We start from the raw sequence: 24,869 nt of genomic DNA, 5'->3' as shown, positions 1-24,869 counted from the left end.
AGCCGCGCTGCCTTATCGAAACCTGTCAAATTGTGAAGTTGAAGAAGCAGATGATGCTGCCCCTCTCTATCATAATAAACCCCCCCCCCCAAGTTTGGAAACAACATTTGCTACAAAAGCAATATCTGAGTATAACAGGCCTGCCGTGATTTAGGGTTTGGCTGTTTTAATCAATCATATTTGGCGTATTACTCAGGGTTATGGAATTACTTTCATCTGGTACTTGGTGTGCGTACTGTTGCATTGAACATGGGGGTTGATTTCCATGATGGTACAGATACTACAACAACAACGACGGGCAACATCTCCAGATCAATACTGCATACAGACGGTGAAGAGGAGGCATATTCACATGAGTTTCTCCTCGGTCAACTGGGAAAGCTCGTCAAAACACCTGTACGCATGCTCAATAATCCAGGTAAGGTTGAAACCGGTTCGGCCGAATCAGACTGAGGAGTGACGAAACGTGTCTGTCCATCAATGTTGCAGCCAGACGAACTGATTCAACCTTCTTTGACTCGTCGAAATAATTTTCATACACCGAGTAACACGTATCCAACCGACCTCTCGTTGGTATTTTATTTCCCACTGGTACCCCGTCACAGAACAAGACCTCCTGGCACTCTTTCCTCGAGTGAACTGCCCAAGTTGTATTCACTACTTGTACATGGGAAGGCCCTATTACCCAGTAGGAGGCGACCAACCTTGTCTCGCCAGAGCGTCACCTCACCGAGGTGATTGTAACTGGGCCCTATCCGGTGTGAGGGTCCCACAACTTGCTTTGTCAAAGAGCCTCTGGCTCTATGTTTCAGGGTCATTTAGCCCCTTCTCACAGAAGCTTTGTTCCTGTTTCTTTGCGTGTTTTTTTTGTCTTTGTTGTGAAACGGCATCATTTCTATTCATCCTATAAGTGCAAATTTGTTGACAAGAGACAACATGGCTCCATCCATCCATCCATCCATCCTTCCTTCCTTCCTTCCTTCCTTCCTTCCTTCCTTCCTTCCTTCCTTCCTTCCTTCCTTCCTTCCTTCCTTCAAGTCGCTTATCCTAATTGAAGTCACGCAATGCAGGACTCTGTCCCAGCAGTCATTGGGTGGAAAGCGGGAAAACACCCTGGACAGGCCGCCAGTCCATCACAGGGCCCACACACACATACACACACACACATTCACACCAAGGGACAATTTAGTACGGCCGATTCACCTGACCTGCATGTCTTTGGACTGTGGGAGGAAATCGGAGCACCCGGAGGAAACAGACACGGGGGAGAACATGCAAACGCCACACAGAGGACACCCCGGTACGACCGCCAAGGTTGGACTACCCCGGGGCTCGAACCCAGGACCTTCTTGCTGTGAGGTGACCGCACTAACCACTGCGCCACCGTGCCGCCCCACAACACAACTTATTTCTCCCAATGTTTTTACACAGTCTTCGAATGCATCACATGCCTCTTTGGTTGATGGATACCATTTTGTGGACAGATCCAAACTGCAACAACATGATTTTAGCACAAGGTGTACATACGCTCACAGGTAATGATAGTCTTTGAGGAGCCAGCTAAGCTAATTGCTGTCTTAGCAAACGGGCTTGACATTTCGGAGGCTCTCAGTGTGTCCCCAAGATTTTGCTGATCTTGTATAGTCAGGGCGCCCTCGGTGTCTGCTGCAGCCACAGCTGCCTCACATTCCACTTAATGCTTGCAGCGAGGAAGACAAGCCCAAGTACAGCGGAGAGATGGATCACTCCGATGTAGTAACTATGGATTATCCTCATTACACTTTACAATCTGACAGAGGTGGAAATGTCAATAGGGAGGTTGAGCAGATTACAAAAGCAGGAGCACCCCACCAAACAGGACAGGGACAGACTACAACGGACCGCAGAGAGTCTGCAGAGAAAATCATTGGTGCCATCCTGTCCTCCATTCGGGACTTATACACCTCCAGAATCAGGAAACATCACTGCAGACCCATCACAACCTGGTCACAACCTGTTTCAACTTCTCCCCTCTGGCAGGCGCTACAGAGCACTGTACCCCAAAACAACCAGATATAAAAACAGTTTCTTTCTGCAGGCTGGTACACTCTGTTATGTCCATCTACCTCAGGGATGTATGTAAGTAACCTGCTAACATCTGTTTCAGCATCTCTGATATATCACCTCTTATTTCACCTGTGTAAGTCAGTCCTTGTGTATATATCTGATTGTTATGTTGTTATTCTATGTTAAGTACACTGAGAGAGCCACGAAACCAGAGTCAAATTCCATGTATGTGCAAACCTACACGGCCAGTAAACATGATTCTTATTCTGAGACAGCACACATTGTGATGGGGTGGAGGAGGCTAGCGGCTTTAAACGACAGGAAGACTTCCATCTCTCCACCTAAGCTCATCATTAGGTCGATTTAAAGGTGATAAGGAGAATTAATCCTGAGCCTCGGTCGTGCATAATTTAGCTATCTGTTGATTCTCATGCTAATGCCGATTCTAACCTTTAAATCTCCGCTTTCGTCTCCAAATGAAGCACTGCAGCAGTTTGCAGGGCCTGACGATATCAGACACGGACACGCGCCATCTTCACCTGCAGAAGTACAGATGAGGGTGGAACGAGTTAAAAAGTAACAGCGAGTATTCGGAGATGATGACTGATGGAACGAAAACAACTTAATTACCTGGTTTGAAATGAAGTAACCCCCCCCCCCCATCTACACACACAGTTAACCAAGCCATTTGGAACAGTCTAATTTGTACTGTTTCACCTCAGATTAATATCTGTATGTCGAGAGAGCTGACATTCTCACTCCTTGTAAACATGCTTTAAATTGTTCTGAGCACTATGGTTCTTATTTTCTTATTTACTTACTGCTGACATTAGGTCAATTAATTATCCATATCAGCTCTTAATCTTAATGGAAATACACGAGGGACACGGCTGAGAGTCGGAAAATGGGCACTGATATTAAACGGTTGGTTTTGGGGATCTCAGGAGACAGCCAGGGAGGTGAGAGTACGCCTCTGGACTTTCTAATCGAAATGGTTGCATGCATACCAGTTCTGCTGCCCGGGCAAGTGCCCCACTGTCATCCTTCTTGGTGGGACTAATTTTACATTGTTGTCAGGGAGGAAACTTTTTAAACATCTCCAGCATACAGATGCGTAAAATGCTACACAGTGTTCACTGACCGAACAGAAATTAGCCCTTATTCCTGCCGTCTTTATCAGGAATCAGGGACACTGTCATTTTATTTCATATACTTGCATACATGAAATGAAACGAAATATCGTTTCCCCCAGCTCACAGCAGTGCAACACAAAGACAAAAACACATATCCAAAAACTACAAGAACACCCATGTCCAAATTAACACATATATCCAAACTAAACAAAAAAAATCTCTCTCCAAGGGAACAAACTCCAGCCAGGATGACTGTCGGAACTGTCAGTCCGCATGGGCTAGCAGTTAGCTTAGCCTGCCCCGCTTTCATGTGCTGTCAGACCGCCCTCGGTGTTACCTCTTCAGGCACAGCTCCGGGCAGAGCTGTGGTCCCTGGGCCCACAGGACGCAACAGATCAAGCTCTCTCAGTGCCAGCTCTCCCAGCCATCAAATGAAGACAAAACTTAGATGCAGATGTGGACAAAGACACTGCATGGATGGTACTGGGTGAGGCCGCCGCAGATGAGAATTCACGCCGCCATCTTCGCACACTGGAAGCGGAAACATGCATCCAGGCATTAAAATTTGTGTTTTCGACTTTCACCACACATGATGAAAAATGTCCTCAGTTATGACTTCAAAACAATGATTCATTCTCGGAACATTGTTAATAAGTTGGAACAAATTTAATAATATGGTTTACATGATGTTGAAGCAGAAAGACTTCTCAAATAGCCACAGCAAAGTAAAAGAAGAACATCGATACTACCATACTGCGTTTTATTCATTTTATACACACACATTTGCTGCGTACTCCCACCATTGTCCGTCAACACACACACATGCACACACTTGAACATGCACCTGTCCCTTACCCAAACCAGGCTTTGTATCCAACTGGTGGTCAAGCACAACCCAAACCTGCTTTTCCTTTTCATATCCAGGGTTTGTATTTTGCTCCAACACTGCACACTCGTGTGAGATACTCACATGCATGCATGACATATATGTAACTGGTCCTTACCTTACCAGTGATTTGTATTCACGCCCTCATTCTTGTCCTATGTAAAAGAAAAGCCTGTCTCTTTCTTCCTCACTCTCGCCTTGTTCTCACGTACTGTGCAACCCATTGCATTTTGTGCAGGGGATGCGCGAAATGAATTAAGTTTGACTGATTGATGGATGGATTACAGAACGGATTATAGGCATACTGATTGCAATAGCGTTCATTTGAACAAGTCACATAAGAACTGGTAATTACTCATATTCAGTCATGTATGTCACATTAGCATAGCGAGCAGGAAAATCATGGGCAGTAATCCCATGTGTCCTTATCCCCATATTGGCAAAAACACCACACTGACCCAGGTTTATGACACAGTTTATTATGATCACATAAAACCGTTTTATTATGTGCCCTGAGCCTCTTAGCCAGTAATGTATATCCTCTAGACTTTGACATGCATTCACTTGTGTATGTGGTGTGTGGGGGTGGTTGAGGGCGGAACATATGTGTATCAATGGGGAAGGGGATCCTAAAGGAGTATGAGGGGAGATTGGAGTGAGTGTACGTGTGTGTGTGTGTTTGTGTGTGTGTGGAGGGTATCCTATTAACTGCATTTTCATTCTCATCATACAGCAGAATCATGCTGAATTTTCTCCAAATGGTACCTTTTATAGTCCCCTTATTCCTCTGCATAGATTGGTTTTCCAAGGCACTGCTTATTTCATGTGACGATAATGCTCCAACCAGCTCTGTCATCACCCATGTTTCAGGTAAGATGTATACAGCTGACTGCATAGGCAGAATGAGGTGGAAGGAAGTTGGAAATGGTGGGAGGGAGTGTATATGGGAGGTCCGCATGGTGAAGTCATGGGAAAAAGGTAGTGAGTGATACGACCCTGAACTTGTTGCCCTGCCCTTGCTCCCTCAAAGATCAAGGTAAATTAATGATTGTTTCTTCTTCCCCTTCTGAGCCTGTTGTGTTCTCTCAACAGCTGATTTCATATTTATTACGGTGCATGTAGCCACATAGTACTGTTGCCTCACAGCAAGACGGTCCTGGGTTCGAACCTCGGGGTTGTCCAACCGTGGGGGTCATCCCACGCCGTCCTCTGTGTGGAGTTTGCATGTTCTCCCCGTGTCTGCGGTGGGTTTTCTGCGGGTGCTCCGGTTTCCCTCACCATAAAAAAAAAGACATGCATGTTAGGGTTAGTACTCCTGTCTGTGCCCTTGACCGAGGCATGGCAAAACAAACGAGTTGGTCCCCGGGTGCTGCATGGCGGCTGTCCACTGCTACTAGCAACACAGCTAGGATGGGTTAAACACAGCTAGGATGGGTTAATTTGTCTACAGGGCTCAATAAAGTATCTCAAAATCAAAAATAATAATGAAAAAAAAATCAATGACTGGTTGACTTGGAAAATGGCCTTGGAAGCACAGATTGTATCTAACAGTTGCTGCTCTGGATGCCTCTATGCCCCCATTTTCTGCATTAATTCTAATGAAAATAGCGTACAAGTATTGCTTGGCTGGCATACTTTCCTTCAGGACGAACAGCGAGTCTCTCGGCTCCCATCTCTCTCTGTGTCGCACACAGGAATGTGCATACAGGTACACGGGTTAAGTTGCTTGGATGGCGCTGGGCAGCTCATGATATGATGTGATGTGAATGACCTTCGGGAAGGCCAGAGAGCAGGTTCAGCTACAGAATAGTGCCCCTAGAGCTGCACTTTAGAAACCAGTGGTCTGCTCAAGGGCACGTCAGCATGCTGGGTAGTTGTTAACATGAGGTTTGAAACCGTGTCACCCATCTAAATAAAGGATTGTTCAAGCCACCCAACCAATGTAATAAAAAAAATGCATTTATTGTTATCCAAAGCCAACCTGTGACAGCCTGTTTAACATCAGGCTGTATCTTATGAGTCCATCCATCCATCCATTATCCAAGCCGCAACTGGGTCCAGGCTTTCGTGGTCAAATAATCTGCAGGTACTCTCAGTTGCAGGTCAAATAGAAGTGTGTTTCTTTCTTTCAAGATTCTTTCAAATACATGATAGGCTCATTCGTTCGCCCCAGGTAGGCTGTTTAGAGGAATGAGATGTACTGGGTTGTGAAAGTTTGTTAAATTCGGGGTTCAACTTTTTGTATTCTCTCTCTCTCTCTCTCTGTCTGACATACAACACAAATAACTTGCATTAAATGGGTAAGACATCGCTCACAGGACTAGTGTGACATTTATCAAAGGAAACTGGTGGTAAATGTTCCGCTGTATTTCAACATTGGCCATATGTTCTCTTTCATTCAGGTGACGTGTGGAGTTTCCGGTCAGTTTGGGGGATGGAGCCGTGATAAACACCACTAGCGCCCTATTTAATACCCCGGCGCTCTCACCTTGCCGTCAAGTTCCGGGTTAAAGGGCATCGGAACTACTTGTCGAGCCAACAGAAAGGCGGATCCCGGTATTCCTTTTTGCCTTTAGGAATTCACTTTGACCCTTTTTAGCTCGTCATCTGGCTGCGCCCTTCCTGTCCCAAATAAAATTTACCACTCTTGTAGTTAAAAAAAAAAAACACTCGTGTTTTAATCGAGCCCAACGCGCGTGCCCGCCCCGTCCAAAGGAAGAGTCCAGCAGCTAGCTAGCTAGCTCCTAGCTGAGATAGCACGCAAACCGACATTGACAGCTGCGAGAAACAACCGGGAAGCCACACCACAACTGCACAGGAAAATGGGAGATAAAGAGTTGACGTGGGCCTTGAAAAACGGGGACATGGACGTAGTTAAAAGTCTATTAGTAAAGGTGAGGACACTGTTCTCTGACAAACTGCTTCAAAAACCTCACACTCTTTAAGTCACAGACAAAGCGGGGCTGCTCCTTCGGGGCTGCGGTTAGCTAGCTAGCATCAGTTGCCGTGACAGTTTATTCACCATGGCTGTCTGAAACGTGAACGGTTAACAGCAGCTTGAAATCACACAGTACTCATAATCCTATTACCCGTTTCAAATCTCTCGTAAACTGTCGCGTTCAGAACTTGTGTAGAAGAATCAATCCCGAGTTAGAATATTAAAGCTAGCGGACTCAGCAGCGATGCTGAGCAGGCAGTGACGAGCTCGCTAAGATGCTATTAAATCGGCTTGGCTCCCAGCACGCCAGGCTCGGGGCAGAGAACCTGTGTACATTGCTTACGGTCTTATTTACTGCAACGTTGTTCCGTCAGACGCGTTTTGATTTAAGCTACTTAATGCAACCTGTTGGTTAACTAGCCGAGGAAAACGTCAGCCGGTTAATTGGACCAAGCTAACTTTTGGCATCTCATATATCGGGTGTATCCATTGTGTCGTGAGTTTACGCACAGTCTTTAGTTGGGCTACAAATCGACCCTGTTAAAAATTACATGTGTTGTTAGTCTGGACAGAAACTGGTCGAAGACGCCCTCTGAAAGTTTGGCTAACCGTTAGCTCGCTAATCGCCCAGCCGGGCCTGTCAGGCAGCGGTTTGTCGGCGGGGGATCTTGGGCTTCACTGTCAGCTGTAGCTAGACTGAACAAGGCCCAACTTGAAGCACCCTTTGTTAGCCAATATAATTTATTTGGATGGAGACAGATGTGTTGTAGAACATTACCGCTCAGAGGCCTCGGCGATTTTAGCGATACCTGTGAAATATGCGTCGTGTCTGTGTCTTGTAAAGGGCTGAAAGGAAACGGTCTTGTCTCTGCAGCAGGAGGCCATGTTTGCTTTTCGAGAAGACGTCAAAGTAATGTGACGCCAAGGTTTGATCATGTTTTCTGAGTGCGTTTTTTTTAACAGCCATTCATTTTGGTTGGAGTTTATTCGCGTTTGTTTTAGAATTACGTGTTCTATATGTTGAGATGGAAAACGGCCCCATAGGTGTATATATACCAGTACCACGTTTGTAAAAATGCTGTTGCATTTTCACACTTAACCTGGTTTACTTTCAAAGTAGTGATGTTGTGTATTCAAATTTTGCCCTGTTTCACATTTTTAGACGCCATTTTTAATGTCAGTATGAAACTTTTCAAAAAAAAATAAAATAAAATAAACCCATTTCACCACAGTGGTAGGTAGCCTGCTTCTTTTTTAGAACTTGGCCAGGTTTTGCCCGGTCATCAGAAAAAGCCTTTTAATAGCTTTTTGATTACCTATGCAAACTCCTACCACAAAAAATATGTTTTAAAGCAACATATACATATTATAGATATTGGGCAAAGATCAACTTCTTTAAACCACTCTTAAATATTCAAAAAAAGAATCGTAACCTTACCTGGTGTAAATCTGACATACAGCCATGGCTTTTTCTTTGATTGCTAGAATAAGATTTAATAAAGTAGTGTGGTTTATGTCTGACCCCTCAACTGTAAACATATGTGGATTTCGGTGTTCTGCATGTAGACCTATCAGATATCTGTAGAATTTATGGCGTGCTAGATTAATATCAAATGCACTGATGTCAACCCAGTGATCCAGGGCAAACTCCTAAATGGAAAAGCTCAGTTACAGTTGCAGTTTTTTTAGTAAAGCTATGCTATCTCAAATTTGGCTATGTTAAGAACAGAAATAGATTTTTTTTTTGCAATGCAAAAACTGTCTTCTAATTTGCAAAGTCCTGTTGCAGGAAATTTACATTCTATTACCAACAGAGGTCCTGATATAAACAACCTCAGTATTCTGCCCTTTTTCTCAGTTGAAATGACACTTTCTGTCGTATTACTGGTTGGAGCTACAGCCATTGAAGGTAATATTTAAAAACTAATAAAAGGTAATATTTAAAAACTAATAAAAGGTAGAGTCCTAGTAGCCATCACTTGTGACGATTTCAGTGGGAATGGATGTAAAATGAAGAATACACAACTTAACCTTCAGGGGAGTTGGTGATATAGCAGAGTGAGTGGCAGTCTGTGGTGCACTATGGATTAAGATATTGCTGCTGAACTAGTCATTGGTCATGGTTACACCACTGAAAAAGGTTTGTCTGTTCCACATTCACTCTTCAAATTTGCCATCTGCAACTGATTTGGGTGAATTGTAAGGCAGCAGGGGAGATGGAGAGAGGTGGATTAAGTGCTTAATAAAGGGCAAATGTCAAGACCTGGTTTAGCACAACATAACACTTTCAAGTAGGTTTGGGGAGCCATGCTTTAGAGATGAATGGGATTCCATGCTACTGGAATCCATGTGTGGTGTTCATTGTGTCTGTCTAAGGACGAAACTCTTCATAAGCTTGTCAGAGTGGTTAGTGTAGCGGCTACAGCCTTATCCAAAGCTTGTCTGTAACCCTTCCTAAACTAACCTGATTATCAGGGTACCACAGTTCTGAGCCAGTGCTTTTGCTCCGATCCTCCCCTTATGAGTTTGTTGGCTCTATGAGCTCTGTGGCTGGTAGCCCAAAAGAGGAAATTGATAGCCAAGCTAGCTCTGTGAATCACAGATCACGTCTTGTATAGAAGGGACTCCTGTAACAAGAACTCTCTTCATGCAGGATCTTAAGACATTCTATTACTGTTTGTTAGGTTGAATTTTCATCTATTGAATGCTTTCTGCCATCATCGCAAAGCGAGCTCGCAAATTTCACCTTCCTCATTGCAGTCTGGCGATGCTCAGTAGGCATTTGTTTTTGTTTGGAACGTCATCAGTGGGCGTAGACCAAAATACTTTGCAGGCGATTGGATCCGCCTTAAATCTATCAGAGCCGCAAACCCCATTACGTAGAACGGGAGCACCACATTTCTGTAGGTGCTGAAATAGTAAATACCACTATAGCTAGTAGGTTAGTCTGTGTAGCTTGTTAGTATATCTAAAGGCAATCCTCGGTCTACTGCCTTCCTACATCTGTGACTTAATTGCACCGAGAAGTGCTGACCCTTACTCCTTTCGTTGTCTTGATTATGTGTTGCTTTCTGTTCGATATGCCCGCACTGAATTGGGTAAAGTTCATTCTGCACCTTTAACCTGGAATATGTTGCAGAATGACTGGAAACTTAAAGTTAATCTCACTGAGCCGTTTTAAATCCAAATTGAGAGTACTTGAAGCTGATTTCACAACATGTACTTGTTTTTTATAATCTGCCTGTAATTTACCTTTTTTCTAAATTTTTTTGTCTTTTGTTTGTGTTTTCAAATGTGTAATTTTGCAACTGTGTGATTTTGTAACTGTGCTGCCTATCTTGGCCAGGTCTCCCTTGAAAAAGAGGTTTGTAATCTCAGCGGTATCCTCCTGGTTAAATAAAGGTTAAATAAAAGATAAAAAAATCTGTACACAATTCTTGCCATCTCTGTAAATGTGTTTGACAAAACTAATTCTATTGCAATGTCAATGCTAACCTCTCTTAACGGAGCCTTTGTTGTGTTTTTTTTTTTTTTTTTTAAATACGACGATGTTCATTGTCATCATCTTCTAAACGGCTCTCCATAATTGGCTGACTGGTCCAGCTTCCAGCTGACCAGCCCAATCAATGTTGTCAATGTTTTCCAGGCCATCTCATATAGCGAGAATTGAGCTTATGAGATTTAAGTTAGCTTTCTGCCTCTTCCTCCTACATCTTTATGAGGTCAGTCAGTATTAAGTTGTGAAAAAAGTGCTCACTGGCAACCATATTGGGCCAATGTGATTGACATTTCTTTTACTAGGCATCATCACTGGAGGGCTACCTGGCTTACAGGTAGCCCTCCAGTACGACCCCACTGTGTGTGGGGGTTGTAAGAAAAGGGGGATGTTGTTCTGTGTGTGTGTGTGTGTGTGTGTGTGGGTTGTAAGAAAAGGGGGCATTGGCAATGCTTTTAGTGGTGCCTTTTCTTTTAGCTGCAGGGTCGACAGTTTGAGTTCTTCAGTAAAAACAACACAGAATAGAAGTAAATGAAAAAGAACCATGTGTGCATAATTGTATTTGTTTAATGTTAATGACTTCCTGAGTTTATAAAGAAAAGTGGCTGTTCTTCTTCTCAGGTGACTGAGGATGGTCAAATTTTTCTTTCATGCGAATTCTTTTAAAAAAAGTTTCACCCACTTCTTTTTTCTTTCTTTTTGTTCCTTTTTTTGTTGTTGTACAGACTGAGGATGTGAATCGGACCCTTGAGGGTGGGAGGAAGCCCCTGCACTATGCTGCAGACTGTGGCCAAACAGAGATGCTGGAGTTTCTGCTTTCTAAGGGAGCAGATGTCAATGTAAGAGCCACCGCAATCTGTCTACCAGTGGAGTGTGTCTCACCCTCATCTCATCTCATACACTTTGTTTACATTCATTTGCCCACTGACCTGGGTTCCAATGACACTGAAAACAACCCTGCATCTTGTCTGGCTCTATTCCTAGTCAACACTTAAAGGGAAATTTTGCCAGTAATAATCTGCATGTACAGTAAGTACTGGTGGTCGATCTAGTCTTTTAGAACTAGAATCACTTCAGTGTACCTAGATGTATTTCAAGAGAGTTTCTCGATAGCGGAGATTAGAAACATCTTGAACATCTTGGCCAGCCAGCCTTGCAGTTCTTAGTTATCCACTGAAGCCAGTTGATGACAGAAGTAAGCCAGTTTGCTATAGCGAGCTACAGCAATACAGACAACATTGGCAAGTATTATGTACATTATACAGATGCCACCACTGTAATTAAGACATTGAAATAAGTTTGAAAATCAGCAAAATTTCCCTTTAATGATAAAACAAGATGGATTTCTTCTGGAGACCCCTTAGAGTTTTTTTCGAACAAAAGTAGTCAGACACAGATAGCTGTTTGGATTGGCTCATCTTTTTTTTTTCCCCCTCAGCTGTCATCCTCATACCCACAATTGTTTAAACTGGCCAGACCACACACAGCTAGATGGGCCCCCTGAGCCTCAATAGTTTGCATTGCTGTTGTGTGGGCGATTGATCTGCATCCACTAAGGGGCACTTACCCATTCAACAGTATTGACATCCTCAATTCTGGATGGGACTGTATTGTAATGTACGGCTTTTTTTTTTTTTCTAAAAGTCTGCTAGGCCTGTTCAGTAACTTCTGGAATTGCTTTTCCAAATGCACAATGAAGTGGGAAACTTTGACTTCACTTAAACCTGTGGTCCCTGGTGAGCCATGGCCAGTAAATAGAGCCTCTTGATTAGTATCAACTCTCAGCAGCTGAAAGCCATAGGTATTTTCATATCCTGCCTCTCTGCTATTCATAGACTTGGAGCATACATTCATGAGTTTTGAGAGAGTTCGCTAGTATAACTATAACTCTCATTGTAGGCCGTCCCATTTCTTGTCTGATTACGGCTGTTATTCACTCACCAAACATGCATCAGTATGGGCCCTTTTTGACACTGTGTGTACAAACAAAACGGCCTCCCCTGTTCCTCCCTGAGCCCTCAACATATTGTTGAGAATGCACCAATCTCTGGCCCTGCAGATAACACTGCCAGGTGCTAGAATGTGGAAAATAAAAGCAGTGGCAGATTTCCATTGGCTTTCAGTTTGTAATTCATGGACATGATAACAGAAAAGGAGTAATAAGACCTCTCTCTCTCAAGACTTCTTCTTTCTGATAATGAGACTGATGCGGCCTTGTGTAAGAGGTAGGCTTTGCCTATGATCTGCTGATATATGATCCCTGTCTGTGCAAAACCTGTTATCACTGTCTTCCTCTTACCATATTACCCTCTTTCATTTCCCCCCCACAGGCCCCAGACAAACATGGGATCACCCCACTGCTCTCTGCCATTTATGAGGGTCACCTCGCCTGTGTCAAGATCCTGCTAGAAAAGGTTGGTCCAGTCTTTTGATAAATACATCTGTACACACGCACATACTAATACGCACTCACTCTAACACAGCAGTGCTAAAGCCCATCAACCAATCAGGGCCTGTTGACGTGTCAGAAGCACCGTGTGAGCCATGACTGCTGATGAGGTAATCAGTGTGACAAAGAATCCACAAAAGGCCCATTGCCCGTGACCTGTGGAGGCTACACTGGAATTGTTTCTAGTGCATAACACTACACCACTGCTTTTTTTTTGTGTTTTGTTCATGTCCTCACCATGGGCAGTTCCATCTATATCTATGGCCCATCCTCTCAATCCACCCTTTCCCAGCCCCACTGCTTTACTCTGGAAACCTCTGAAATGCTTCTGTCTCAGTCAGCTGCATACACACACACACACACACACACACACACACACACACACACACACACACACACACACACACACACAGTCACAGCTGCAAAGAGAGACAATCCCGCGTCAGGCACAGCTGGAATAAGCTAAAGCAGTTAACACAATAAGAAACAAACGACAATAAATGTCTAATTGATGGCATCATACAAGGGCACTGCAGAAAATCTGCATTTTTGCTGCAGTGGAAGTGAGAGCTCCATTTGCATAAACCGTTTTTCCTTGTTGAAGTCAGCTTTACTTCTTGCAGATGTCTTATCTAAATGTTTCAGGAGTACCTGTGTGGCAATGGCATACATACAAATGACAGGTCTTCCTACCAGTCTAAGTCTGTTGAGTTCTCACTCTCTCTACAGGGAAACAGAAAAGTCTCCTTTTGGTGTTGACTGTCACACTAAACACAGCTACAATAGAGACTTGTATTTCTCCACCCCCAATAATTGCCTTATTCTGTTCAGTGCTTATATGTCAGTCGAGACTCAGAAATGCCATTATCAGTGAAGTTTCCACCATACTAGCTTGATGTCATTACTCATTTCATACACGTCCCTCAGCCTTAATTTTCACGAAGGGGTGTTGTGTATAAGATTAGTTTATCAGCAAGAACATGAGCTTTATTTAAGCAGTGGTTAATGTATTTCTTTCTAAAGGCTCAACAGCACAAGGCTCTGTCATTATAAAAAAAAGAACGTATGATTTGTCTTCCTGTGACATTCAACTGGACACGGTGATACTTGCACTGGAGGAGGAGCCTGGAATAGGGGAAATGTATGACGTCATTCAGATAGCTGACATGTTTACTGAGCAAAGTCCATGGCAAATGAGTGTATGTGTGTGAGTGAGGTGAGGTGAGATACAGAAATCAAGGGTGGTGATGCTCCCGGTGAGTGAGCAGCTGCCTCTTCCCTGCTTGGTGATGCTCCCAGCGAGTGAGCATCTGCCTCTTCCCTGCTAGGCTAAATGAACCAGGGTAAATGAAAACTCCTTCACAGAGGCATCCTCTTAGCTCAGCGGTCAGAAATCACACATCAAGACTATAGACTGTGTCTGTTTTTCCATGTCTTGTTGCCAGGGTTCTTGCCAGTATAAAAAGGACCTTTGGAGGTGATGAGGGTCACTACCCATGGTAGATGTTTGTGGTTTCAACCTTCTCAAGCGTCTTAATGGCATCTAAGTGTTAGATATTGTCAATGCTGATGTATCAGTAGCCTAATTCTGATTTGTAAGATTGCCTGCCCCCTTCTTGTCTCCGTACTGGTCTTTGCAGAGAAGTCAGTCCCTTGCCATGTCCATCATATTTTCACCATATGGCTGTAATATTAATAGAAACATTGTCTAATCAAGCAACTGCAATAGTAATTTGATTAGCAGGTTGACTTCATTAGCTCTATTTTCATATTTAGGCTTTTACTTACTGACTGTGCCACTGGGAAGACAGCTTTTGATTAAGCTATACCAGTTATTAAATGGATTTCATGTCCGTTAGATTTATTATTTTGGAAAGGTATGCTCTGAATGAAATTGATTCATTCATATACCAGTTGACCAGAAAGTCCATTACTTGATGTTGTCCTCGGCACTGGCCCATCACATCGCTGGACAGAAAAGAATAGATTCTTGTGGGCTACCCACCCCAGAACATTAATTAGTTAAGCATTTCCAAAACCTTTGATAACGTGAGATGTTGTGTTGTACTGTCCAGTGTATGTCTTGATACCTCTGAAGGGTAAGAAAATACATGTGAGGAAGTCCCCGTAGAAAGAGAAGCATTCAGTACAATTCCCTAACTGACCCAGCTCTTTGGCCCAAAGTGGTTATTTAAGAACACAGCAGGCACTGAAACACTTAGAACCATTTGACACCAGCACCATAGCTAATCATGTAACTGTTCATGTTGTTTTAAAATCTTTAAAGGTAACTGATTGTGGAAAAACATGGTTAGCCTTTTGGAAGTGTAGCAAATACAGGGGGCAGCCGGGGTGCGAACACAGGTCATCCGCACCACAGGTGACTACGTTAACCAGTAGACTAAAGGGTCTAACCTGTTAGCCAACCGGCTAGTGATTCTACTCATTCATGATCGTTACACTACCCCCTCCTTCGGGAAGCGTGTCTCCGCGCTTCAGCATATCAGCTCCCTCACGCCTCTGGGCGCACACACTTCCAATGGCCTCGGTCTCACCATCCCACTTCTGACACCAATGTAGTGAATTCAGGGGGCAGCCAGGAACCGCCGCAGCTGGGACGCGAACCCAGGTCGTCTGCGCCACGGGCGACTGCGCTAACCAGTCAACTAAAGGGTTCGACCCGTTAGCCAAGGGCTAGCGAGTCTAGTCATTCGTGGTCGTTACAGTAGCTGTCACCCGTCTAAATGGTTGGCTGATGTAGCCCTCACCCGTTATTATAACTATAGCTGATTACAGGATTCAAACACACTGCAGGGCGTCCAATAAGAGACAGAGAGATGGGAGTTGAAGTTCAGAACTTTATAGTCGATTTCTTCACCACATACAGTACTTGCACACACCCCCACTAGTAGTTTCCAAAGTGCAATAATGTGGCTTTGAAATAAAATAATAAACATCATGGAATATTGTATACACACTGAAATGCATAGATTATTATGCTAGATTCACCCATATACACTACCGTTCAAAAGTTTGGGATCACCCAAACAATTTCGTGTTTTCCATGAAAAGTCACACTTATTCACCACCATATGTTGTGAAATGAATAGAAAATAGAGTCAAGACATTGACAAGGTTAGAAATAATGATTTTTATTTGAAATAAGATTTTTTTTACATCAAACTTTGCTTTCGTTAAAGAATCCTCCATTTGCAGCAATTACAGCATTGCAGACCTTTGGCATTCTAGCTGTTAATTTGTTGAGGTAATCTGGAGAAATTGCACCCCACGCTTCCAGAAGCAGCTCCCACAAGTTGGATTGGTTGGATGGGCACTTCTTTGAGCAGATTGAGTTTCTGGAGCATCACATTTGTGGGGTCAATTAAACGCTCAAAATGGCCAGAAAAAGAGAACTTTCATCTGAAACTCGACAGTCTATTCTTGTTCTTAGAAATGAAGGCTATTCCATGCGAGAAATTGCTAAGAAATTGAAGATTTCCTACACCGGTGTGTACTAGTCCCTTCAGAGGACAGCACAAACAGGCTCTAACAGGTACTATTTAATGAAGATGCCAGTTGGGGACCTGTGAGGCGTCTGTTTCTCAAACTAGAGACTCTAATGTACTTATCTTCTTGCTCAGTTGTGCAACGCGGCCTCCCACTTCTTTTTCTACTCTGGTTAGAGCCTGTTTGTGCTGTCCTCTGAAGGGAGTAGTACACACCGGTGTAGGAAATCTTCAATTTCTTAGCAATTTCTCGCATGGAATAGCCTTCATTTCTAAGAACAAGAATAGACTGTCGAGTTTCAGATGAAAGTTCTCTTTTTCTGGCCATTTTGAGCGTTTAATTGACCCCACAAATGTGATGCTCCAGAAACTCAATCTGCTCAAAGAAGTGCCCATCCAACCAATCCAACTTGTGGGAGCTGCTTCTGGAAGCGTTGGGTGCAATTTCTCCAGATTACCTCAACAAATTAACAGCTAGAATGCCAAAGGTCTGCAATGCTGTAATTGCTGCAAATGGAGGATTCTTTGACGAAAGCAAAGTTTGATGTAAAAAAAATCTTATTTCAAATACAAATCATTATTTCTAACCTTGTCAATGTCTTGACTCTATTTTCTATTCATTTCACAACCTATGGTGGTGAATAAGTGTGACTTTTCATGGAAAACACAAAATTGTTTGGGTGATCCCAAACTTTTGAACGGTAGTGTATATGTATATCTAAATTAAGGCACTGTTAACACAAAAGGGAGAACGTACAAAATAGGCACTCTCTGTCTCTTTGGTATCAAATAACAACTGTGCATGTGCGGATGCATTGTGGGGGAAAATTTTAGAACCTACCACACTATTAATAAACAGCGTCACATGCTACAGTAACTAAAAGGGAACTAAGCAGCATTAGTAAACATACGCACAGCAGTTACCCGTCCCATTTACACCTAACGTGTAGTCAAACTGGTACGCATACAATTAACATTACAGGTTTCAATACAGTTAACGTCAACAGCAAGCTAGCAATGATGTGGTTATCACTAATAACGAATCCCATATTTCACACAACATACAGCTGCAGTCACATTACGCACAAATGACGAGAATTGCACGCTCAGTTTTTTGCACGCACAACACGTTGGGATATTTCAAGCACCCAAACGAATAACGTCTCCTGTTTTCCTATGGTTGGGATGAGAAGTTATAGAAGTAGGTGTGTACCAACTGCTAAGTGTGTAGTAACGTGAGTGGATAACCATGGTTGTTGACTGACAGCTGTGATAACTAATAGGAAACTGATTAACATAAATGAAAGATAGAACGATGAAAGTTGGTTGTTTTTTAACAGATTTCATTTTAAACGTGTAATATTTGTAGTGTTATACTCGCATAGTAAGCATCTGAAACATCTTGAAATTGTATTTCAACTATAAAATATTTTAGCTATTCATTTCTAAATGTAGGGGCGGCATGGCTCAGGAGGTAGAGAGGGTCGTCTAGTAATGGGAAGGTCACTGGTTCAATCCCCGGCTCCTGCACAGAGTGTGTTGAAGTGTCCTTGAGCAAGACACTAAACCCCTAACTGTTGGGTGGCGCAGTGGTTAGCGCGGTCGCCTCACAGCAAGAAGGTCCTGCGTTCGAGCCCCAGGGTAGTCCAACCTTGGGGGTCATCCCGGGGCATCCTCTGTGTGGACTTTGCATGTTCTCCCTGTATCTGCGTGGGTTTCCTCCGGGGGCTCCGGTTTCCTCCCACAGTCCAGAGACATGTAGGTCAGGTGAATCGGCCGTACTTAATTGTCCCTAGGAGTGTGTGTGTGTGTCGGCCCTGTAGTGACCTGGTGGCCTGTCCAGGGTGTCTCCCCGCCTGCCGCCCAATGACTGCTGGGATAGTCTCCAGCATCCTCGGAACCCTGAGAGCAGGCTAAGCAGCTTGGATAATGGGATGGATGGATTTCTAAATGTATTTACAGTCTCCCTGCTAGCAAGACCAATGCCATGGTATTTAAAAATGCCATTGTTGCTTAAACATTTTCTGCAATTATATTTTTTGGCAACAGCTAATTTTTTTTATGCAGTCATTTTTAATATTTGGAGGCAATGTTCCAGTCGCTTTCGGTCACATATCACAGATCGAAGTCCCACCAACACAGCCAACCAGAAGATATCTGTTGTTGTCTCATCTGCTTTGTGAATTACCAAGTTGTGTCTTTGACATTGATCCTCTGCTGGTCAAATGTTTGCATTGCGGCAAAAGTCAACCGATTCCAAAATTGCACCATTCCTCCTTGGTTCCCATTTTCTTCAGTAAACGCTTTGGTGGCTGCCAAAAATTATACTATGCAAGAAAAATCCTAACTACCAATCCCACGTGTCTCCCCTTTGCACATGTGCACACATACACAAACATGCACACACCACCATATAATCTGCATCTCGCTGAAAAAGGCTGCTGAATGAACATTACTGCTGTCTCAGAAATAGAAAGCCTCCTGGGTGGATGTTAAAAAGCTTTCGCCGGTGGTATCATAACAGACAAGTCGGCAAGGCCTGTTTGTCAGCGTCTGCTCGTCTGAACAGGGATTACAGTGGAGGAGAGAGATATGAGCAAACTTGCGTCCCCGTTCCCCTCCTGGCTCAGCACTCATCCCCTCTGAGCAGCAACAGGGATTACCACCCCAGCACAGCCAAAAGGTCACCCGTCACTACTGAGACTTGATCTCTGCCCATCAACCCAAGGTAGTCTGAGAGCTTGCCATGTGTCTTAACAGGAGATGAGTACACTGGGCTAGAGCTGGCCACTGTTGACTACTGCTGCACGCCCTCTTCACAATATGAAAGCACCTGTGGCACTAATGTGATCTTGGTGTAATGGATTGAGAGAGCCCACAGAGATACTGAAATGCAGCAATTAGGCTAGGCTTAACATATAAAGGAAAAAAATAATTTCGTTTTATCTCAGATGTTCTGCCGCTGGCAGGCAGAACAACTTCCAGAAGCTGACCCCAGGTTCTCAGCTATGAGCTGCTTCGTGGTTGGCCGTGGATTATGAAAGACCTGTTTCACCCTGTGGATGACCCAACCGTCAACTGTGGGCTGATTGTGCTGAGGAGGTCACAGGAGAGGCAGGCCAGTTACAATTATTATGAATCAATAACTGCAAGACCTTCCCTTAACCCGAGCCCTACATGCAGTCAAACAAATACATTTTCAGAAAGCTGTTGATAATATTCAAGTGCTTGTCTCTCCCTTAAATTCTACCAGTACACATTTACCTTTTGTGTGCCTGATATCGATTTACAATGAGGCTGAAGGGAATGTGCTGGTACAGGAAATGAGCAGTGGGACTGTTTCCTGCTCTCTAAATTTAGCCCTCGACTAAGCACCACTAAAAGCACGTGTTCATAAGAAGGTGTTAAAAACCTGAACTTGGCATGTATTACCAAACACCAACATATCTTTCGGTTCTGCAGTATTCCCACTATGCTAAGCCATAGCTATAGTCTGAATTTGCTGTTCTTCACTGGCTTCTCTTGACCAAAATATGGTAACTTGTGCCACCCAAGAATAGCAACCAGCCAAAAGTTGCCACCACTGTTCCAATATCTTGTTTTTGTTTTGTTTTTGTTTCTTCCCTCTCTCTTGTACTGACTAAAGTTTGGCCCAGTGTCTTAATCCCTCCCTGTTTTTATTTTTGAGCAACAGCCTGGAACTCACCAGCACTCCCAAAGCAGTTATTGATATATCTTTTTTAATTCACTGCAAAATAAAATGGACTTCTAGAAGAAGGCCTGTGACATTTGACAAGTGTTGGCAGGTAAATGAACTCCAATAAGACTAATCGTTCTAATCGGTGCTGAGCAGGGCACTGGTCGCCATATATTAGAACTTTTGCATGGGGAACTTTCCACTCTACGCAGTAGTGGCATAACGAAGACTTAGTGGACAATTTGGTTGGCTAGCGGCACTGTGTTACTCTGACCCAGCGCTGCTTTTGTATGGCTCCATAATCTGAGATGAAGAGGTAAGAGGCCATTCCTGTTCATTAGGCTATATCTCACTTGGCCGCTAGCCTCTCGTTGACGGGGTAATGTTTGGACAGCAAGGTGTTCATGAGGGTTCATTATTCAAGTTGGGACAGCGCATTACTGTAAATGGTGTCAGGAGTGTGCCACAACATCGGATGGCCATTGGAGATGGAGCACCATGTCCTGACAGGCAGCGGACAAAGAGGGGTTCTGGCTGGAGATTTGGAGATGTTTTTATTACCTTGCAGTAAATACCCACAATGAGTGTGAAGCCATGACAGACCTTCAGTGGCACCACTTAGGGTGAGTTAGGTTTTGGATGAAAGGTAGAGAAGGCTTATTATGAGATGGCTTTCCCTCAAAACAATGATAGTACACACCAGGCATGTGATTGTGCTTGTCAGGTGGATGCCTCATCAATTCCCAGTTTCCCAAGGGGACTGTTGATGGTGCAAGGAATCGGGTCAAGGTGTCTTGTTTGCTTCATGCGATCTAAATGAGACCAAAAGTCCGTTACTAGAAATGTTCTAGCACAAGCTGGTAATGACTTCCCCAGTGCTGGAGACAAAAGCAAGAAAGGCAGCTTCCTCTTACCTTAATCTCCTCCTTTTCACCTTCTCAAGCTCACCGGAGAGGACAGCGATTGGTTGCTGGATACCTGAGTGAGACGGCAACTCTCAGCTGCTATTCATGGTCCATTGAAATTTGTGATTCAGTTTGAACTAAAGAGGAAGTTTTTGTATTTCACCAGAACACTGTTGAAAGATAACTGTTGAGTGTTGTCATATGCAGATTTGCTAGAAAAGCGAAATGTGGTATAAATGGCCAACACCCTTTCCCACTTCCTCTTACCACCCCTTACCAATTAGAGATGCAGATCTGACAGGTTACCCACTCAGCCCTGGTAAATCCATCCAGTTTGGGGTGCGCTCTGTTGCCCATGTGGCATGGCATTTGCACGCCAACACCCATCCCCACACTCTGGCACTCAAACTGGGTCAGCCGCTTCTCTGATGACCTTCTTCTCCACGCAACAATGAAATCTCTGCCTGAGTTCTGTAAGCCCTTTTGCTAAGAGGCTAAAGTTGGCAGGCAAACAAAGGGACATCTCTTTACTGCTTGCTCCTCCGCTGCCCATTAAATCTTTTGTTGCTACCCTTATGTAACATGTTGCTTGTCTCGTTCCCTGTCTCCTTCTTAGTCTGTTGTTTTCTCATTTGTAATCCCCAAATTCTCTTTATTCCCTCTCATTGGCATTCACTCCTGGTTATCCTTCGGCGCTCAAGTGGGGCTGTCTTTTGACTCCTCTGCTGTTTGCCTCCGACTGTGCTTTACAGATGCTGTCTGGCAGACATCAGTCTGATGGTCGCTTTATTATCGAGTGTTGACTAAGAAGTAAATTGGGTGGGGCAAGAGTGATTTTTTTTTTTTTTGCCTACTGTTTCTGATGTTGGAGGTGACGATAGAGGAATCTGCTCCTTCCCCCGACTTCCCCCCGAATCTGTTCTCCATAAAGATTTTATCATATTGTAAGGTCCTTGGCCCATCGTCAGCATATTTAACACTTCTGTTCTTTCTCCTCCACAGGGAGCTGACAAAGAGCGAAAAGGACCGGACGGCCTCAGTGCCTTTGAAGCTGCTGAGAGTGATGCCATAAAGGCGCTTCTGAAGTGAGACACTGCAGCGGGGGTAGCTTGAGAGGAAGACGGGCGGAATGACAGACGGATGCAGTGTTTTCGGGACAGAAGACATCCTCACCCCTTTACCCTGGTCAATCTCTGTCTCTGTCAGCACTGCTTTTGTCTGTATGTCGGAGAAGGTCATTTTGTTTGGTATTTGGTTTTCCTTAACCTTTTTTTTATTATTATTTGTTTGGAATTTCCTCTTACTTTTTGCCTCTTTCAGTAGCCATTTAACAGGCGGACTTATTGATCAGGTCTCCCGTAGGGACCAAACACTGAGGGAAAAGCACCCACACAAGGACAGCGTAAACTATGACATGACTCCATATTAAAATAAAAAAGCAATGCTTAACACTTGAATTAAACGCTCTTAATTTGCAGTGTTCTCTTAAAACTGTGGAAAGAAATAATACAGTTACGTCGTTCTCTGTTTTGTACTGCTCCGGTTAAAAGTATTGTACGGCCACTTCTGAATCTCACAAACTGAAATTTGCACTGTACTGTACAGGGTAGGTTTTTATGGAGGATTTATTTGGTCACGATTAAAAGTAAAAGCCTAGATAGAAAATGAAAGGATAAAATTAGATGGATTATTTTACTCCACTACTAGGAATAATCAGGCCATAATTAAATGTTAAAAGGAAATCGAAAAGCAAATTTAAAAAGTAAAATGATCATTTGAAAATGTACTGAAAAAAAGTGAAAATTAAAACGCCTTTGCTTAAATGGAAATTCTCAAACTGAAAGCTTAAATGGGGGGAAAACAACTAAAAAATATATTTTTGCATTTGACCTTTGTACCATTTGGCATTTTACATTTTATCTGTTCCATTTTGAATTTTTGAAAAGCCAACTGGAAAAGATGAAGTTGAACATGTCAGATGTTAAATGCCAAATGGAACAGGTGAAATCTAAAATGCCAAATGCAAAAAAAAAAATGTTGGGGGTTTTTTTCCCCATTTAAGCTTTTGCATTTTTAAGTTTCACTGTTTGCGGTGTGACTTTACATTTTCAAATGGTTATTTTCTTAAATTTTCTTTTTCAATTTCCTTTTTCTTTTTAACATTTAATTACGTCGCGATTATTCCTAGTGGTGGAGTAAAATAGTGTATTTTAATTTTCTATTCGGGCTTTAACTTTTAATTGTGACCACATAAATGCTCCATAGATTTTAAGGGAACGGTTGTAAACTTTCATTCTATTAACCTGTCATCATACGTGGCCTCTCCTCTAACTTTGTGTGTGTTTGTTTGTGTGCGTGCGTGTACGTTTCTCTTGTAGACACAACTGTCTATCCCAGTCCCTTGGCATTTTGGAGCGTAGGAAGGGATAGAACCACAGGTCACTGATTGTCCTTTTCTACCTGGCCCTTTCTCAATTACATATCAGATGGAGTTGATGAGCGATGTCTCTTTAGTAACGCATGGAAACGCTCCGTATTCTTTGACCAATCACCATGCTGGCTTTCTAAAGAGTTGAATGTGGCAACGTTGAATAATCAAGTTACTGAACACACTCTTGAAGCAAAATTATTTTAGTATCGAAAAATAGGAGAAGGGATTTCAGAAATTCATTTGTCACCCCTGGAGTTGGAGCGGTTTCAGACCCCCGGACCCCTTGTTGTTGCAGCCTGTCTGTGTTTTGTAGTAAATAAAAAATGTTAGGGGGCTCTGAAGGGAAGGTAAAAGAGGTTCCGGGGTTGAATGTGGATAGGTGAGGGATGGGAGGGCTTTTGGGGGACTGGGGTACTTGGGGGGGGGGGGTGTCGGTGTTATCTTCACCTTGGATTTGGTTAGCAGCCCTGCCTGTTTTGCTGCATGTTGAAACTGCCTTTGCTTTTACGCTCAGAGATGGTTGCTGTCCTCTCTTGGTTGCTTTCAAAAGAATTACTACAATGCAATGAAATAAGATGCTCTTGCTGACTTTGTTGTGACAAAAAGTCTGTAAAAACGGAAATAAAAAAATGAATAAAAGAGTGTTTCATCTTCTGCCATTACATGAATAAGATTTCCTTTTGGAAATTGCTTGGAGCAAAAGACTGGTGCTGTTCAAGTGTGGGGCGGGAGGAATGTAGTTTCCAGCGACCGGGTGAACTCTTGGTGCACCGCCTCCATCTGCAGAGTCTCACCAGCCACCGTCTTCTGTCTCGATGACTTCAAGCATCACTTGTGTCTTTGTCAAACTCCTTGCTGCTACAGTCTGTGCAGCTGTGTTGCGTGTCAGGCGCTAACTGTTTGCTATCCCAAATGGATAACAAGCTGCTGTCATCGATTCCTCCTCGTGCTGTCTGGATGCTTTGGGGGGGGCTGAAGTATTGTTAGGGAACGAAGGCGAACAAAGCTAGCTCCTTTTATAATGTGCCTTTAGGCGAACTTGTTCAAGCCAACAACTATGCTCGGTTGATGAGACGGGCTGCTGCTACAGGATGCCATTACTGTTCTCTTCCCCGGGAAAGTACTTAAATATGATGAGAGGCTATTTCTCAAGGATCACCCACCATCAGTAAGTGGCATTAGAAATGATGGCCGATACCGAGAGCACTGTACTTCACTATGATGCCTTGACCTTTTGATCTACCTTACCACAATCCGTACCAGACAACAGGTTTTATTTGTATTTTTCAAGCGTGTTCATTTTAGTTCGTTAACCTTAGCTGTATATCTTTTCAGACTTTTGTTCTGGAGTGCTGGCAAGTGAGAGCCTACAATAAAGTCCA

The 24,869-nt window shown here is 43.4% G+C and overlaps 1 protein-coding gene and 1 long non-coding RNA gene across 2 annotated transcripts; one reads left to right on the top strand and one right to left on the bottom strand.

The window, feature by feature from the left end:
• Window positions 1-3,583: 3,583 nt before the first annotated feature.
• Window positions 3,584-21,076, bottom strand: LOC130109581 (uncharacterized). The gene is made up of 3 exons (XR_008810014.1): window positions 21,066-21,076; window positions 20,852-20,963; window positions 3,584-3,710 (listed from the first exon to the last, which is right to left on the bottom strand). It is a non-coding gene; the product is annotated as an uncharacterized LOC130109581 (long non-coding RNA).
• On the top strand, window positions 6,585-24,126 carry mtpn (myotrophin). The gene is made up of 4 exons (XM_056276544.1): window positions 6,585-6,959; window positions 11,225-11,338; window positions 12,830-12,913; window positions 22,059-24,126. The coding sequence occupies exons 1-4, from the start codon at window positions 6,888-6,890 to the stop codon at window positions 22,143-22,145; spliced, it is 357 nt and encodes a 118-aa protein (XP_056132519.1). The 5' UTR covers window positions 6,585-6,887; the 3' UTR covers window positions 22,146-24,126.
• Window positions 24,127-24,869: the final 743 nt, after the last annotated feature.

Source organism: Lampris incognitus, chromosome 3 (genome assembly GCF_029633865.1).
Source record: "Lampris incognitus isolate fLamInc1 chromosome 3, fLamInc1.hap2, whole genome shotgun sequence".
Classification (NCBI taxonomy): Eukaryota; Metazoa; Chordata; class Actinopteri; order Lampriformes; family Lampridae; genus Lampris; species Lampris incognitus.
Note: the sequence above shows the minus strand (reverse complement) of the source record. Positions and strands in the feature narration are given on the sequence as shown.

Coding starts and splice junctions, on each gene's coding strand:
- mtpn (XM_056276544.1), top strand. CDS start 6,888: ATGGGAGATAAAGAGTTGACGTGGGCCTTGAAAAACGGGGACATGGAC. Junction 6,960..11,224: donor TTAAAAGTCTATTAGTAAAG/GTGAGGACACTG, acceptor GTTGTTGTACAG/ACTGAGGATGTGAATCGGAC. Junction 11,339..12,829: donor CTAAGGGAGCAGATGTCAAT/GTAAGAGCCACC, acceptor TCCCCCCCACAG/GCCCCAGACAAACATGGGAT.